The following is an 18,871-nucleotide window of genomic DNA, read 5'->3' as shown; positions in this document are numbered from 1 at the left end:
TTTTTTTAATTCCAGAAGAATATAATAAAATATATTTTTTTTGTCTTTTTATTTTAGAAAGTAAACAAAAAAATATATAACGAATAAAAATACACATTTTACTGCTTCTCCCTCTCTCTAGAAAGGAACAAAAAATAGGAGTGTGAAGCTGACTTTTTAACTTCGAAGTTTGGAAAGAAATATTTTCATCACGTTGGTCTTCTGTAAATTCATTAGACTGGAGGGAAGGCTGCTGGAAAAATGTTAAGGTACTTCAAAACTCATCTCCAGGGTAAATATGAATATGTGAACCCAGAGGGTTTGAAGTAGTGTGGTTCAACGGAACCGGGCCGTTATCACGTGTTTTGGGACTGTCCTGAGCTAAATCGGTGTTGGAAATATGTCCATCAATGATTAAAATCTCTGTTTTAAGACTTTATTAACCTCTTCATGTTACAGTTCTAGATCCAAGAACAGACATGAAGCTGCTGCAGGTTCCACTGTAAGTGGAAGAACCCGGCTCCACTAGATAAATGGTTAGATACTACATACGGAATCTTTAAAATGAGACAATTGACATATACGCTTAAAAATCAAAAAGAAAAATTTTACCAAATTTTGTCTAAATTTAGTAAACACATATCTCTGCAGAACAGGCTTTCAGTTACTGTGTCTGCTTGATGTCTGAATGTAATATATCCCCACTTTACCCAAATTTACGTAAAATGGAAGCTAAATTACATGCTCAGGTTTGCATTTTTTAAAGAGTTTTTTCTTCTCTTTTTACTTTTTTTGCCACTGTTTTTTGTGTCAACTTGGCCTGGTCTCTTTCCCCAACTTACGTACAACAAGAACACAAGAAAAGGATCTTCTGAAGAACTTGTATAATGAATATTGTAAAGCTGTTGTGTATTAAATCCTTAAAAAAAGGTGACATTTCCTTTTCCTTACCAAATTGTATGCTGAACAAGAACTAGGCTAACTAACAACCTTTACCACAGACCACCGGGAAACAAAAAATAAAACACAGATTTGAAATGACTCCATGAGTAGCCAAAACCAGTGAAGAACAGAAGCAGCTTTGGTTGATTAGAAACACAAATCAGGTGTGAGGAGAACAAGACGGACAGAGACTGAACTCACAAAGTAAAGAGCTAAAATCTGACATTTTTACACCAATTCCATCAATTATTGTACATTAATCCAAAAGTCAAATTCATCCTAACAAGTGAAACGTGAAAATATTCACAACTTAACATAAAAAAAGGATAATATTATTTAAATCTTTTAAGTATGGAGCATTTTCCAATTTGTTTCTGGGATAATTTACCCTTTTACTGACTTTTTCACATTACAAATATAATTATAGCTTCAGATTGATTCACACAGCAACATTTTAATTTTTTTTTCATTTTATTCTCTGGTTTTTAAAACGAAAAATCTCAATTCAATACTGTTTTTTGTGATGTAACAAACTTGACAATTTTTTTTTTTTTTGCAAAGGCCACCCTTATTCTTTCTAATGTATGCGTCTCAGAATCATTTCATTTTAAACTTCTACATAAATATTTTCCAAAACTAATTTGAGGATTTTTCTCAGGTTATAAAGAATGAGAAGCTTGAATTATTTACACATTAAAAATGTTCCCCGTCTGCAAACCACCTCCTGAGAAATTACGTTGTACGTGTTCTCTCCCAATAACATTTTATTTTTTCAAGTTCTTTTCAAAATCGTTTATTTTAACAAAATTGTCACTGGTGTTTTATCAAGACTTGTTCTTTTGATAAAATAGAAGTACCAAATGAAAGGAAGTTACAGAACAATGACTTGACATTCAGAGACATTTACAGTTTATTTTATGTTGCACAATTAATTTTTCTTTTGACCGTCGCATTGCCAATGTCCACAACGGGTCTGAATTCCCAAGAGGCTGCTGTGAAGCCAGTGGAAGTAATAGACATGTAAAGGAGACTGAATCTAAAGCCAAAAAATATCAGTAAAATGGAAGATGGAGAATAAAAGCAAGGCAATCAAACAAGAACATTTAAACATTCTCCAACTGTTGCAAACAATGAGAACCATGGAGTTAAATAGAAAAGGAGGTAATTAGCTGAAACAGTAACACAAAGATTGAAACTACAAGCTGTTCTGAGTGGGAAAAATCCAAAAAGTGTTACATAGCTAAGATTAGTTAAGGTAAAAAAAAAAGACAATTTATGCTAAAAAAAAAATGTACCTAATTTGGTTACTAAACCCAACAGAAAGGCCTTTTTTGGGGACAAATTTGTAAAAGTGCTGTCTGTCTATTTCAAAGTACAATTTAAAAAATGAAAAACAAAATGACATTAAACTAACTTCTTGTGATTTTAACTTTAATTGCCAATAAAACCAGCAAAAATGTTAAATAAAGATTTAAGTGTTATGCGATATATAGCAATTTAAGGAAAAGTAATTCGGCTACTGATTAATTATTAAACTCACACAATCCATTACGCTTTACTGCAGTTTATAATATTATCATACATATATATAAAAAAAATAATCCAGATCAATCAAAATGTTTTACAAGTTACAATAAAATGTTCAATATCACTGCAAAGGCTTCTTCAAAACAAACTTTGACTTCTTTAGGACAAAATCAAGCGGTAAGAATTGACCTTTTTCTCTGAATTAATGTTTTATTTAACCTTTCGTAGCAATCAACATTTATTTGTCCTTCCTTTGCCGCTGAAATCACAATCGGTGCCGGCTCAGTGACACGTTATTGTGTTACCGTGACAATTAAATAGTCAAATTTTGTACACCTAAAAAATAGCAAAAATAAGGTACCAAAAATCAATAGAATATTTATTCATTTAGTAAGTGACCATGCAATAAGCAGGAAAACGCCCAACAACGTGTGCATTGTCAGAAAGTAAATCATGCAGTGGAAGCATAAGTGTAATTATTTGCGTCAATGAATATCAATGCATTTTTTTAATTTACTTGTGTGTGTTAACACTTTTGCCTTCACAGCCCTGTATATATACATAATTATACATATATATAGGCTATATCTTGTTATATAGTTTTGTTTTGTTCATATTCTTGAGAACAAAATACAAAATTTTAAATAGCAAACAGGGTATGGATGTCTTGTGTTTTTCTTGCTCTGTAATAAAACTGTTCTGTAATATCCACTAGTGGAGTTAATAAGGTAAATAGAAATCATGGCTAACAAAAGCATGTTAACCTGCATGAATGGAGTTCAACTTGTAGAACACATTTAATTAAAATCGGAGTCTATAAAGGATATTAATGCAGTAACACTCCACAAGTGGTGTTTGCACTTTGTAAACAGGTGTCTGTGCGCTCACTGCACCGTTTATGATTAGTTTCACAACAATACTAATCAAGATTTGGCAGCTGGATAGCAATAGGATGCTAGCATCATTTATGGGATATCAGTGTGCAAGTATTGCGTATGAATTACAGTAATTTAATGCTTTTTTTTTATTAATAGGTCGAGAATGGTTGATTTTCTGTTTTTTTTTTGTTCGTTTGTTTTTTTTTAGTTCTTTTATATTCAAGGTAAATGGCATTAATTGAAGATTTTCATTAAAAAAAAAAACAAATTTAAAGAAAAAAGTCACAACTTAAGTGATTCTTTTTTTGGGTCCAAAACTCTTTCTAAAACCTTCAAGAATAATTTTTAGCAAAGCATTATCAGTATTAGTATTATTTGTCCTTTCTTTTTCTGAAAGTATATGAGTAAATCAAAGAAATGAAACTACATTTGAATGTTTACCGTTACAGGTACATCCGTTAAGGTTACACAGTTCAAAAGCTTCATTTCTTGTCACTAGCTCAACTCCGTCTCTCAGCCAATAAACTTCAGAATCTGAGGTGACATCACAGGTAAGCTTGATTCATGCAAATAAACTTTTTTTTAATGTTGGTTTTCACAACATCCTAACATCGGGTTGATTTTGGCACTAGTTTATGTTCTTATTTTTGGTCTCCTGGGTATCTGGGTTGAGCCCACTGCAGATGGTTTGAGACCTGCTCAGGCCCTCACCTTCTGTGAAGGTTTCAGGATGTATCTACTGAGCAGGGGGACCCGGTACTCCCTTTAAAGAGTTGCGTGTTGATGTAGTAGACGCTCGCACGCTAAGCCCCACGGCAGGCCCGTGAATGGCATGGGGATTTCACACAAAGACATGATGTCATGATGCAGGGTGCGGACTCTATTGAGCACGTGCACTGAGGCGTGAGGTCAGATTAGACCTCCGAAGCAGAGCACCAACTTCATCAGAACGCTAACACGCTAACAAACATATCGTACAGGGATCTGCCTATGGCGCGATGGTGCCACTCGCTTCCTGTTCAATTTGAGAGACCTGAAGTAGCTTCAGCTTTACTTTAGTGATGTCCTTATCAGTGTCATGTACTTTAAGCTTTCATCTAACAATAACCATTATGTGCCTCAAATATATGTTGGCAAGGGGGCTGGTTTGATTTGGCCTTCTCAATACTTTCACACACAATGAACATCTCCAACCACTCCCTTAGGAAAAAACATATTCAGTTGACCTAAAATGTTGTCTTTCTCCTATAACTGAAGAAACCTGTTTAAAAAAAATAAAACTGTCAAAAAGAGAAAATGTTTTCTTGTAGGGTCACGTGTGCTTGCTGCTGCTTACAGCTCGTCTGTCATTACTCAGTGTGGGAGTTAACCAGCAACAAGGACTGCAGAGACGGACAGATTTTCAACACTCCATGCAATCAGGCCGACTGTACATATAGATTGTTTCTGCAATGAGATTTGAGATAAAGTTCCAAAATGAAGGGGATTAAAATTTTTGGACTTCTTATCTTTTGTTATGTTGTAAAAACATGTAAAAACTTCACCACTCACAATAAGTTAGGGATACTGTGAAAAACTTTACTTCACAGATTTTTCAGGATAGGGAGGTAATTGTATTGGGGAGATTGTTTAGTGTGTCTTCATTTTTTGAACAAAATCAAGAAAAATGCTTTCAAGTCTGGCATCAAATTGAATAGTCAATAAACATAAAATGCTGATTTTGTGAGTAAGTAATTCCAAGTTCTTCATTCAAATAGCCATGAACACGTGACGAGCAGCGCCACCTAGCACGTTCAGGTTGGTAGTAGGCAGTCAGATGTTGCAGGTGAACTTCTCTCAAAGTATCATCAGCAGACTTGTATCCAGACAGAGAACTGAAGAGATTGTGACAGACCACAACCATGACCTGTACCTTAGGAACTCTGCACTCAGACATGGTTCTTGAAAGGCCACACAGCTGCAGAACCATTCACTAGACTTGAGGAGTACTAGGTTTTCCAGACAAACCATTCACATCCGACTCTACCGCTTTGACTTGACCATTGCAGGTGACTCCACTGAAACCAAGACACCTCTAAGAACGTTTGTAGTGGACACAAGACCACCCGGACAATGCAGCAATGGTCTACCGTCCTGTTCACAGACGACTGTCACGTCACCTTGCACAGATATCATGGTGGTCAGCATTTCTGCAAATATTGAGCTCAGCTATATGCCGAAGTTAACATGTTCCCCAGGGTTCTCTTTGGCAGAGAAGGTCCCACAATCTGGACCTGCATCACCAGTCAGTACAAAACCGCTTTGGTCACTGCACGTTGTTACTTCAGAGACATCATTTCCATCAGCACACCCCCAACTTTCTGTCTATGGATGACAATGCTCCACCACAGGGTGCCAGAATTGTCCCAGCTGGACTTCAGGAAGTGCTTCATAATGTCTGGCCAGCAATGACCCCTGACCTGAACCCCAGAGAACACGTCTGGGACCAGCTGAAGGAGAGACTGGATGATCGTACCCCACCTCCAAGGGACTCTTGCCTCAGAGCAACATCATAAGGCTGGTGAAGAGCATGAGGCATCACTGTCAAGCTGTCATTGTGACAAATGGTGGAAACGACCACTATCGATAGTCAATTTTTGTTATTTTAAGCTTTCTTTATTATTGTCTTATTTCAGATCGAATCTCAGCTGGGTTCTTTTTGTGTGGTACATCTTCTTAAGTAAATTGTTGTCTCTAAATTGTCCTTTGGGTGTGCTTTTTATTTTTGTGTTGCCCTGTAGCGGACTGGCAAACTGTACAGGACAGGGTGCACCCCCACCTTTTGCCAACAGTTGCTGTGTAGGCTCCAGCAACCCTATGACCTCGAATGAGACTAAAGCATGTTCAGAAAATAGATGGAGATGGATAAACAACCAGATTTATGACAGAAAAACGTCTAATGGATCATCCATCCATCTATTTTCTGAACTTGCTGAACCCCTTCTGGGGTCACCAGGCTACTGGACCCACCCAGCAACTGTTGGGAGAAGGCGGGGTACATACAACCACCAAATTCTGATTATCAATTAACCCATGAAGCATGTTTTTTGAGTGTAGGTGGACATATGGATGAGGAGAACATGCAAAGGTCCCGGCTGGAATTCCTAATCAATACATCACCATGCAGCCATTGAATGGATACATCTGATGGACAAAATACATAAAAGGACAATGGCTTCTGCTCCTGTGCTATGAGACAATGCAAATTGTTTTTAAAATGACATCAAAAAGTACCAGGTTCTCCCCGAACATTAAGAGTATAAGTGAATTACAATCACAAAAAACTGAAATCATTACCTGTACCAACTACTTTTGAAAAATTGATAATAAAAGTTCCCTAAAATTCCTGAACTTCACCCATGAGTTTTATTTGTGTGCTCTTCACATAGAGGCAGCATTCATTGCAGGTTTAAAGAGACGTATCAGCGATGCCCTTCACAGATACAGCCTGACCTGGGGGCGGTGACGTGCCCCATGACCCAGCACCACACTGAGACCTGAATGGCTTAAGGCTTATGCTTAAAGATAGGCACATGGGAGTTTCCAAACAACGTCTTTGTTTACTGTGCAAACACATCCATGCATATTTGTCTCAGCATCTGTGAGTTTCATCGGTTCTCTTTGTGTCTTGTTGACCCACTGCCCCGGCAGCTTTGCTTCTTTTCGGAGTGGATTTTGGATTCTTGCATGAGTCAACAGTTTGGAGCGACTTGTGCTGCACATGGACGTTTGCCCACATTTTTCTGCCTCGCTTGTTGGAGGAAATTCTTCTCACCTTTTGAGCGTGAACATTCTTCCAAAGTCACTTCTTATTTCCTTTGAGAACCAAACTGTTTGTTTCCTGAAGTGGTGAGAAACACAAAAGAGTCCGACATTCCCTCCGTACACACTCAGAGGATTTGTTGTGCCGTGCACTTGCTCCGGAAGCCGGTGATAAGACGGAAAAATAACAATAATTTCAATCAAGCTGCACAATCCAAATAAATCCATGCTGAAATGTAACTTCATCTAAATGATCGTGCAGCATGCACAGCCTTTTAGCACACAGTTCTCATAACTTGTGTCACATCTGGTCTCTGGCCACAGCATTGTGTTTCTGAGGGCTGAGTGGCTGCCACCTTTGTGTTTGGGAGGTCAGATTTATTGGGTTTGGACCAGGCCGCTGTCCTTCATGTGCTCTGCGGCTCACACAGACGATGGCCTCGCGGGACGGGGTCATTCAGAGAGTGGAGGCGCAGCTTTACAACGGGAACTCGCAAACCAAACTTCTCACATGCATAAAAGTTAGAGCGCCCAAAGTGAAGTGCGTCATCAAGAGCGAAGAAGCGATGCTCTCCATTCCAGTTTGTTGGTCTGTAAACTGTTTTTACCGGTTATTGTGCGACAGTTTGCTAAATACGGAGTGATTGTTGGTGAGATTACAAAAGAGAGCTGTGTGTTTAAATGGTGAGAAGACTGGAGTGTTTGGACTCACTACCTGCATTTGTGCTTAAGGCTTCCCCTTCCTTGTCCTGTTGGGGCAGCAGCCTGCACCACCTCCCGGCGTCTGTGTGGAGAGTCACCTCACTGCTGCCTCACTCTGATGTCCACATGTCTGCTACTTGATCTTCTGTATTCTGTTATAAACCAAGTAATCAGATTTTAACATTTTTGAAGGCCCACGTAGATGAAAATTGTGTTTTTAACATGTTCTTGCACAGTGCATCTGCTTTTATGATGACACCTGCAGCTTCTCCTCCTGGTGCTTTCTCCTGAAGGAAGTGAAGCTGCTGCTGCTGCGCATTTTTGACCAGTGTTGATGTGCTGGCAGTCCAGGTGAGGTCCTCAGAGAAACTCGAGGGTCACTCACTTTCCACAAACAATTGCATACTCTTTTTGCACTCGACGCAACAATACCCTTCGAGTAAAGGAAACGGAGCTGCAAGAAGCCTAAGAGTTCCACACTGAAGAACAAAACAAGATCACAGCAACCATTCAGACCAAATATTTGGTTGCTCTTTGTACTGCCACCTTGTGGCCTGTCTGGTGTATCAGTCTGATACTTCCTGACATCAGGAGTTCCAAATGGAGAAGAATTTGCCAAATTGAAAGTCTTTAAATTTAGTTTAAGCCAATTTTAAGAAGGTGACATTTGCAAAGTGATTCTTGGAGATGCAGCAAACTCAGATTTCAAACCATATTTATAAGAAAATATTTGTCATTACAGCAAGATAAAAAGCTCAAAATACTTATGATTTAGGTAGAGGATCAAAATCATGAAAAATCCCTGTTAAAATGTTTTATTGTTCTATATTAAAAAAAAAAATCTGGAGATAGATCGATTGATCGATATCTGTACGGCACCTGCAGCCTTCTCATCCTGGCTGTCCTGTAGTTCCCCCAAAGATGCGCTACAGATACAGAGGGGGGCAGAAAGCCTTAAACAAAGTCAGCTTGACACCTTCTGAACAAAAGCCAAACTTTCATGAGAGGGACGGTGCTGACCATACAACACTCAACACTGTCTGTAATCTCGGCATCATCAGTCATGTCCTCAGTGATTATATTCCAGAGATTCTTTATTTTATAAGAACATTAAATGCAATGTCATTATTGGCCCCAATTAGCCTTTTTAAGTTTTTAGTTCTGAAGTATTTATTTATGCAAAAAAAATTATAAAGTACTGGATAAATATTAGAGGTGATCAATAGCATGAATTTTAAGTGACAAACTGTCAGTTTTTGTATATTTATTTCACAAATTTGGACTTTTTGCCTTAAAATCACCCATTACTGATCAGCACTGACTAAACTTTTCTTAATTAATTTTATGCAATTCAGAAAAAGTGTGAAATGTGAAGCAACAAAATAATAAAATAGGGATTTGAGGCGTATAATGAAATCAGACGTTTTGCATATTAGCGGTTATTGTCCCTAATTTATTAGGTTTTCACTGTTATGTGTCTTTCGAAATATACAAAAACTAAATCTTAGGAAAATAAAAAGCCTTGCTTCAAGAAAAAATGTCTTGCATAAAAACTTTTGTTTAATCACAAAATAAACTTAAGAGAAAGCATGTCTTAGTGACTAGAGTATTTTTCTTAATTCTCTATTGGCAGATGTTTTACCTATTTCAAGAAAATCTGTCAATAAGGTCTTTAGTTCGTCTGTTTTTGTTGACAGAGTGGATGGTTGTTGGTTTCATGATGAACGCTGGAATTTGTCATTCAAATGTCATTTAAATGTCAATTGGAAAAAATAAAATTCACTGAAAAATTCATCTGAAATACTTCAAAACTAAATATCTTTTGACAAAATAAAGAAATTGTATTATTTGATGCACTTTTCATAAGTTTAGGTGGCATGTAAAGGCCCTACAACCACTTTTGCAATATTAACAACTTCCTTTAGATCATTTTATCACCTGATATATTTTCCAACTAATATAACTCAAAAAGCTTTATTTTGAAAATTTATTCCAACTGTAAAAAAGCACAAATAAATAAATGTAACGCCTTTGAAAATATTACTAGTAAAAAATGTTCAAGTTTTTTCAAATAAAAAGTTTAACATTCAATAGGAGCATTTTCCCTTTAATCTATTTAACTCTAGATAACCATCTCTTCTTTATTCTTTTTTTTTTTTTTTACTTTTTTTGTTTGTATTATTAAAATTTTGCTTCTTTTTAATTATTTTCCTTTTTTCATTTCTTTAAATTTGTTTTTGTTATTGTAATTGGTGCTATCTAAACTAAACAAAAATAATTTTTTCAAATTAATTTTGAAATCTCAGAAGTAAATTGTTTTATTGGTTCTGCTGGGTTAAATATCTATTTTTGGACTGAAAATTGTTGAAAAATGACTAAAAAATGGCAAGTTGTACTATTTTGCAAAGTCACAGTTTTCTATACCATTTCTACTACTGTTATTCTACATCAACACTAACAAAGGGCCTCCTAAATACAATATTTTGATCACGTTTGCCTCCATTTGATGTTACTTTGAAATCAAAATGCCAAAAAAATACACATTTGGAATCCGAATATTAGTATTAGTTATTAGCCATTTTTTAGTCTTTATTGGTGTTTTCATTGTTGAACAGAAGAAAACAAACCCGTCAGTGAAGGTCTCGGGTTCCTACTCCACCCAACTCAAAGCGAGGTTATCAAGATGTTGAGAAGGCTTCAGGAAACTCGGTTTCTCAACGGGATGTTTTCCACCAGGCGTGCATGCATGCATGTGTGAACTGATAAACCTTTTCATGTTTTTGTGATTACTGATAAATGTGTGCATCTCAAAAAACAGGATCATAATCTGCAGAGAAGGCTGAGCAAACTCTACCGCCTCATTCTCCCTGCTGGACGAATAAATACATGAAAATTAGTTACATAAACACAGAAAAAGGGTGATAAAAGTGCCTTTTAGTTTTTATTAGTTTTATGATTTTCTTCCTGTTTGAGATGTTGGTGAAACGGTTTGCATTCAAGTGAGGAAGCCGTATTAGAAAAGCCAGCTGTGCGTACGAGGTGGAAGGCTGACCGTGTGTGCCAGCACTCCTATCTGCAGATAACATTGTGCTGGGCGTCCGATTGAACTGTAGGCATGAAATCATCCTGTCTGACCGCCTGTTCCCCCAGCAGACACAGAGGGTGTTAACCTGCTTTGAAATCTACCTCCTGCTTTTTAGGCAGCTCTTCCTGCCCTGAATGACGTGCACACCCACAGTGTTCTCCGCCGCTCTGCAAGCTGTGGAACCCTAGTCAGTCCTTGTACTTCTGTACTTAAAACAGATGTACTGAAATTAATTACATATGCAGAAAACGTAATTAAAATGTAGAAACTATAGTATTTTTAGCAGTTTTTGTTATACTATTAATATTAGGGGTGAAGGAAAAATCAATTTAGCAACATATCGCAAAATTTCATTTATCATACTTGTATTGATTTAAAATGCTGACTTGGCGATATTTAATTGTTTATTACAGCATGAATTGGGTAAAAGCAACTTGTGTATGAGATACAATTAGAGTGTGTTGTGATAATTAGTGGTAATGTCAACATTTTATTAACTTGAAAGGTATATTTATTTTCAGGTAGAGTTTTTTTCCAAGTCATACTCTAAAAAAAAAATAGTGAAAAATTGTTCTGGTAACGTATTGGGATATATCGCGATAAATATCGTATCGTGTGCAGGGTATTGCCATAGAAATAATATCACCAGGCTATTGCTGATACACACCCCTGACAGATATACGATGTTATTTACTGTTTAGTGCTACAAATATTTTTTTAATGGGTCTAACAAATCAATTTCCTGATTGTGAGATTAATAAAAGTTCTATTCAATATTTGTTTGACCTTCTTTTGCTTTCATTACCTACATATTTTGGCTGACAAACCCACAAAAGTAACCTCAAGTTCCACAATGACAATAACTGCACCCTCGTGTCACGTACACACCAAATGCAGTTTTCACACTGGACTGTCGCTAGCCGATACTCGCGCATGTACCTACAATTTCTTGTCATAACAGTGCAAATCTTGTAAATCGAGAGTTGGTGTTCTTTAATTCTGACTATGCACAAATCCAAATGATTAATTTCTCCACCATGATCAATTTTCAAATGGTTCCTTGTTTTGAAAAGGATACTACCCATCGGTCACTAACAAATCCAAGTCCCTGATTGGTCAAAGCTCAACTGAAAAAGTAAAAAAGTATGTGTGAACGCGAGAATTTTGAACACGTAAGCCCTAAACGCACATATACTACGCACATATATACGTGTATTTACATTGACTTTTTATAGTAAGTGGCCACTTGAACACACTTTGTATGAAACATGGCATTAGATAGATAAAGACTTGTTATACTTCTCCACTGGTGGTCCTAGTGAGAGGTTTGAGAGCTGCAACTTACATCTGATGGATGTCCCGTGGCAGACAGATCTGGGTCTGCAACCTTTAATACTAAAATAAGCAATTTGGACAAGTTTCTTACTGGACTTCTTTCTCTTTCCTAATATTTATTTCAATTGTTTTTATTTTTCTCAAAAAACAAAGATAAAAGAGTCCCATGTGGCTCCAGAGGCTCAGGTTACAGACACCTGCTCTTGGTGGAGAATTGGATTTAAACAGTTCAAACACACCAAGATGCCCACTGGAGTCAGACTCTGGATCGGCACACCAAGGCCTCATCACACCGGTATCAGCCAAGGTCTGTTAGGTGTCAGGGTACCTAGCTAAAGATTGGATCCTGGACACTTGTTCATCGTCTCCTCATCAGTCAACCTGTCATAAGGACATCCACGCCCACCAGCCAACGTCGGTTCGTGTGTTCCACTCCGGTAGAGTACACCGACCTAAAGCTACTGCCAAGCCACGTTTGACCTTAGACTTATTACCTTCTCTAACATCTACTGTTTTTTCATCAAGGATCACCAGGATTTCCCCTCATGACACCATCGCCCTACATCCATCCTGAGAACTGCCATCCAGGACCTCTGCTCATCCCTTACTTCTTCCCAATAAACCATCTACCCTCTAACTCACCACTTTCCTGCATTTATGGTCCACTAGCACCAGTTCCTCACAAGCTCAGTCCCAAAAGACGATTCCTACCACCCACAGGAAGGACCACAAGGGGCCAGTGCTGTGTCATTTGGGCAGCGGTCAAGGGTCTCAACTGCCCGATCCATGGAAATGGATTTTAATCCACGGAACATGGAATGTCACTTCCCAGAACAGGAAAAAGCTGAAAGCTGAACCGTGCTAAAGATAGTCGGGGTTGCCTCCAGGCACAGTTTGAGCTTTGAAACCCAACTCCTCTAGAAGGTTTAGGCTGTCTTTCAGTCTGGATGTTCCCATGGTGAGAGGCGACAGGCCGCTGGGGTTTTGTTTGCCCCCCCCAGCTCCATCGTCATGTGATGAAATTCTTCCCTAAAAAAATGCAGGTCGGGCGGGAACAGTTCTCTCACTGTGGTTTTGGCTTCCACTGAATGCTGGACTCCAGCACAGACGCCCTCCATCCCCAGTTCTGATCATCAATTTTATTGTTCTTCAAGCAGAACTTGAGGAAAATAGAATAATGAATGTATGAACAGAAGGTCTTCTTTCTTGAGAGGATTCGCCACTCGTCCAAGTGGTTCATCAGTCTGAGTAGTTATTGAGCTCAAGGTCATGTTCATGTTTTTGCTCCCATATTCTGCTGTGTACACAACCTCTGCCCAAGAATGTGGACGAAAACGCGAGTCAGTCAGAAAAACTAAAGCAAAAGATGTGACCGGGAGGGTACTTTGGTGGGTAAAATTTAATTTTCTGCGGCCAAACAAACCAAAAACTTTTAACTTTTCCTTCTTCATCGTGTCCTGCCACTTCGATTTAGTTTTATCAAAAGTGGAAATCTTTTCTGGCTTTTCTATCTTTTTGAAGCTGGAATTGTTCTTTTTTACAAATGTGACTATTTAAAAAAGGGTGTAGTTCTTTTTTAATGCCTTTCTAGTAATCTTACAAACAATAAATATAAAAATAAAATAAATTTTTTTTTTTTATTTGTTTGTTTCCTTTTGGGCTTCTTTTGTGTCTCATTTCACATTTAAGAAGAGGTTTTACACAAATTCATTAACCAATCAGAAAAATTTATTTATCGATTTGCTCGAGTCTTTTTCAGCCTCATTACCAATATTAACTTTTTTTTTTTTACATTTCTCAATTTGAACAAATATTCAGATTTTTTTTGTTTGTTTGTTTTATTATGAAAAAAATGTAAAGCTATTCATTTATGTCAAATATTTGTGTTAATTTTACTTGATCCCAGTTAAAAATAAGTCATATTTGCTCGTTTTCTGGATTTGATGAAGAAATTTTAACATTTTGAAGTTTAATAATCTCACTTCCTGACATTTGTGTATACAAATAACACATTTCACCAAATAAGGAAAATCTGAGTTTGATTTTTTCTGCACTGACTCCTCCAATCAGCTTCAAGATGGATTTTAGTTTATAGTTAGTATGCTTACTCTTTATTTTATCTTTGAGTCTTTTTTCCTAAGTAATATACATTAGAACCATTATTTTTAATTTTTTCTTTACCTTTTTTCTTTTCACAATTATTTTCAAGTTCTTCATTTAGTCAACACTGGCTTTATTGTTGCTCAATTGCATTTAATTTTAATGCTTTTGCATTTTTTTTAACACCTTTACCCCGTTATCCGCTACATTTTTTCGTACATAAACAGTTTAGTTTATTGATTTCTGCAGATCTGCTGGATTCTAACTCCAAGATGATAATCTGAGCACACGTTTGCTGCAGGAAAAGATTAATTTGACGCAGTTTGTTAAAGTTGTGTGATTTAGGTGCCAACACACAAAGACAAAGAAAACACACTGACAGGAGTCCACAAATTTTCCTTCTGCAGTGCCGTGTGAACTCCACCACACTTGTCTTAAACTACAATAACTTTCTTCTAGGTCCTCCTCACATCCTTCCTCAATTAATGCCTCCTTCCAGCCTCCTCCCTCTTCGCTCTATTGTGTGCGCATCGACTCTCCTCTCCGTCTGACGGTGTTACGCACAGAGGAAGCTGACCTTCCACTTCCTCCTTTGCAAGTGAGAACAATCCATGGCTCGTCTCTCACCCGTCTGTTCTTTGGGACAAGCTCAATCGACCCATTCAACTTAAAAAAACTCAAATAAATGTCTGATTATCGCTGACGTCTTTCATTGATTGAAGTTCAAACTGCAGGAAAGAGTTCTGGGAAAAAGAGAACTTTCAATTATCACTAATTAACTTGCAATTCTAAAATATCACCTTTTAGGGGGAAAAAAACAATTTATAAAACAGTTTAAGTAAAATTAAGTCCATGTAATTAATTAATAAATAAAGAGGACGTGAAATATTTTTTTAACAACCATAAAACTTGATTTATTTTAAGCATGTATGAAGCATAGATCAACAAACAGCCACGTATGGTACATATATGTACACACACATCTATATATATCTCCATACACACCTGTATATACATATCTTTTATTTTTACGTACATGCGACACACATACAGTATATTTATGTACCTTTTATTCAATACAAATGTAATTATATTTTGATACACATTTACCCTTTTTGAATATTTTTTTTCAATAATCATGAAAGGAGCAGAAGGAATAAAAAAAACGTATTTATTTATTCATGAATTCACAGATGCCTAAATTATGTCCTGAGCTCATAATGACTTGTGAACTTGAAACGGATCTATTTTGTTTCCAATAATCTTAATTTCTGTTAAGTTCCTGATCTGCTATGAATAAATTTTTTCTTATTAGTGGTGATGTCATTCCACATGAGCTGGTTGAGTACTTCCTGTTCTCGATGTTATCGCTGCAGCCAGGTCCTCTTGAATTTATCAAATCAAAATGTGTTCATTTTGGTTACTTTACTGTGAAAAATAAAGGTTATTGATTTGATACGGAAGAAATGCAAAGAGTAGAACACATTTGTTCATACTTCATAATCATTCATTAAGTCGTTTTGTTGAAATTAAAAAGTAAAAAACCCTTTAAATATTATAAAAAGAAAACAAAAAAGCAATTAATGAGACAAACGGTGAGTGCAACAATTAGAAAAGTGAAATGTGTTGTTTGAAAAAAACTAAATGGAAAGATTTTTTTAAATAAATCTGAGACTAAGCTTAGTTCAGACAAACAGCAGTTAAAATGATGAGAAACAGAGTATAAATACTCGACATTTCACTGAACGTATTCTGTGACGTCTCTTTCGGTCTCTCAGCTGTCGGTTCAAACTTTGTGACCCTATAATGCACACAGAGACAATGGCGACTATTCTCTGCTGGCAAACACATGCTCTCCGTGCTGCGCTTGTTAACAGATCGGTTATTAATAACACAGCCTCCTGTAAAGACAATGATGGGAAGAGAGTGGGGATGGATTAGGCTGATGAGTTATATTTAAAAACCCACTCCGATCATCTTCAGATCTATTTTCAAAGCGTCACCAGTTGTTTTTTAATTATAACTTTACCGTTTTTAGCCTAAATCAATAAACCCATGTCGTTTTCTATGACATAGTTTCTGCAGAGAGGTAGTAGGTCATTAGAAATTAGTCTCTGAGTTGTGAGCAGAACCATTGGTTCAACTCCGCCCCACTTCCCCTCCCTTTAGCTGAAAGCTCTCTGTTTATACCCCCAAGCTAACATTATTGGTGCAACAAAAGTATTGGAGTCACCCCAGTGTACAGTTTGGAGCCGGATATCAGCTCAGACGAGGAAAAAGAAGATGGAACTTGTCTCCAAATGGATGCATCCGAATGGAGTGGAGTACAGAGCTTGTGGGATTTTTTATTTATCTTTTTGTTAATATTTTTTAAATGACCTTTTCTTGGTTTTAATAATGTGAAATGTTGGTTTTAGGGGAACTTAACAGTGTTTGTTTTTTATTTAATTTGACATCCTGTTTTGGGATCTCCTACATTCAGCACATCAAAAATCATTGAGTTTTGCTCACTCTGTGTTAATATGTGACGCAGATGGAGTCCCTACCCAGGCGTCCATATATGACGAGTTAGGGTGAGAACATCAGTCTGCCTCAAAGATTTTATGGCAGGTGGAATCATTTATCTGTCAACACTGTCTACTGTGTGGGGGGTGAGCTATTGACCTGGACTGAAGACATTGTTGAGAGGTGGAATCCCACTAAATGCCTTTCATTAAGGAGGCTGAAGACCATGGCCATCCATTATAGACCTCGCCTCACCATGGACTGAGAAACCAAAGAAGAAGATACTAGAGGAGAAAAAAAATGATCTGATTTAGTCTTAAAAACAACATATCCTCTTGACGACCAGAGAAAAAAAAAAAAACTTTCAAAAACTACAATTCCCAAACTCCATTCTCTTCAGATTTGGTATAATTTAAAAACTCCAGATGTCATCTGTAGACCAAAAGGAGTTAATTCAGTGGTATGCAGCAGTTTGGAGATTATCAGGTTTAGAAATCTCCTCTGTAATGGACTAATTTGCATCACTAGCTGTTTCCTGACTATGAAATTGTGCAAATTGGATTTTTAATTATAAATGTGCCAACTGGAAAACCAATAACTTAGAAAAACTTGAATTTCTTGAAAGACGTTATTGAGGTTGTATCACCAAACACGATTTCCCATCATTCTTTTCTTCCGTAGCCGCTCCCATGTAGCTTGGCGTAAATAAGATGCCGACGTCTCCTTTGATAGATGATGGTGAGCACTAGAGTCATGGTAGAAATTTGATTGTATCTGCTGTGAATCCAAATATTGTTCACATCTGTCGCCGTGTTTTTGAATGATTTATGGCGTGAGTTGGTTTGTGTTTATTCGTATAATTATGCCTTAATCCAAAGTACGGCCATTTTCGGACCAAATGGTCATCGGGTTTGTTTTGATGAAAAAGTGGGGGTTGCGTCACAGGAAGAATGGCAGCAGGGGTCTGGCTGGCAGGCCTCTGGGGGGAGTTAAGTTAATGCATCCTGGCAGTGTGGACTTTTTCCATCAGACACTCAAGTGAACATACCCCAAGTGCACAGACGTCCACAAAAATACACACAGTTGTTGTGTCGCTCTGCTGCTCTTAATCTTCCTGTCGCACAGTTTTCCGACCGCATTGTGACAAATGAGTAAACGCCTTCACTGAAGGAGTTTATTGTATTCTCTCAGCCTGCTGCGTAAAGCAAACTTTTCTGTAAGGCAGAGGACTTATTTATAAATACACACTCAATGTCTTTATTTACAAAAGTTGTGTAGCTCCTGGTCAAACCACTTTGTCATGAGATCCTTTCTCTTCGTCTATTTTTATCCTCGAGAGGATTTTCTCTTTTCCGTGCTCAGTTGTTGAAAGGAGGGATCTAGATGTTTAGATCTCTGATTAGGACGTGACTTTCACAGGAAGAGGAGAAGGGAGTAAAAAGGATGTCAGGCTCTGATTGGAATCAAATCGCAGCTGTGAAGATAAAGCCCTCTTTGATGCAAATCTGTTTAAGTTAACTTCAGTTTTAGTCTAAGTTTGCAATGATGCAATAAACACATTAAGGAGGAGTGAGATTTTAATCCCAGCGTGCCTCGACAGATCGTACTGGCCGAAACTGACGTCTTTATAGGTTTATCCCTGTAAATTTAGAGTAAATATTGTTGTTGTTGTTTTTTTTTTGGCACTTTGCAGACATGGTTGTCTAAATTGAAATATTTGTCTGCAAAGTGCAAAAAAAGAACATGTTAGGATGCAAAAATGAGACTTCTTCCCTGCCAACCTCGACAGATCTTTCAGGAAAAACTAATGTGTTTGACAATATATCTGTGTACACTTAGGGTATTATTAATTTATTTATTTTATATTTTTTTGCAGATTGCAAACCTTGCAGTGTAAATAAAAACATTTAATTGGTCAGTGAAAAAAAATAAAATATTAGATGGGCATTACTCAGTCAGCTACGACAGCTCTTTCTGGCCAAAAATTTTTTTTTTAGGAGTTTACCTGTGAATTTGG

The 18,871-nt window shown here is 37.2% G+C and overlaps 1 protein-coding gene across 1 annotated transcript in view; it reads right to left on the bottom strand.

Moving 5' to 3' along the window:
- LOC112154804 (gap junction alpha-8 protein) overlaps nucleotides 1-18,871 on the bottom strand; it is a 32,462-nt gene that overhangs the window by 5,635 nt on the left and 7,956 nt on the right. The window contains exon 3 of the mRNA XM_036209689.1: nucleotides 7,843-7,981. Within this exon, the coding sequence (XP_036065582.1) occupies nucleotides 7,843-7,848 (6 nt within the window). The 5' untranslated portion in view covers nucleotides 7,849-7,981. The remainder of the gene's footprint in view (nucleotides 1-7,842; nucleotides 7,982-18,871) is intronic.

Source organism: Oryzias melastigma, linkage group LG21 (assembly GCF_002922805.2).
Source record: "Oryzias melastigma strain HK-1 linkage group LG21, ASM292280v2, whole genome shotgun sequence".
Taxonomy (NCBI): Eukaryota; Metazoa; Chordata; class Actinopteri; order Beloniformes; family Adrianichthyidae; genus Oryzias; species Oryzias melastigma.
The sequence above is the reverse complement of the archived record's forward strand: the minus strand, read 5'-3'. Positions and strand labels throughout refer to the sequence as shown.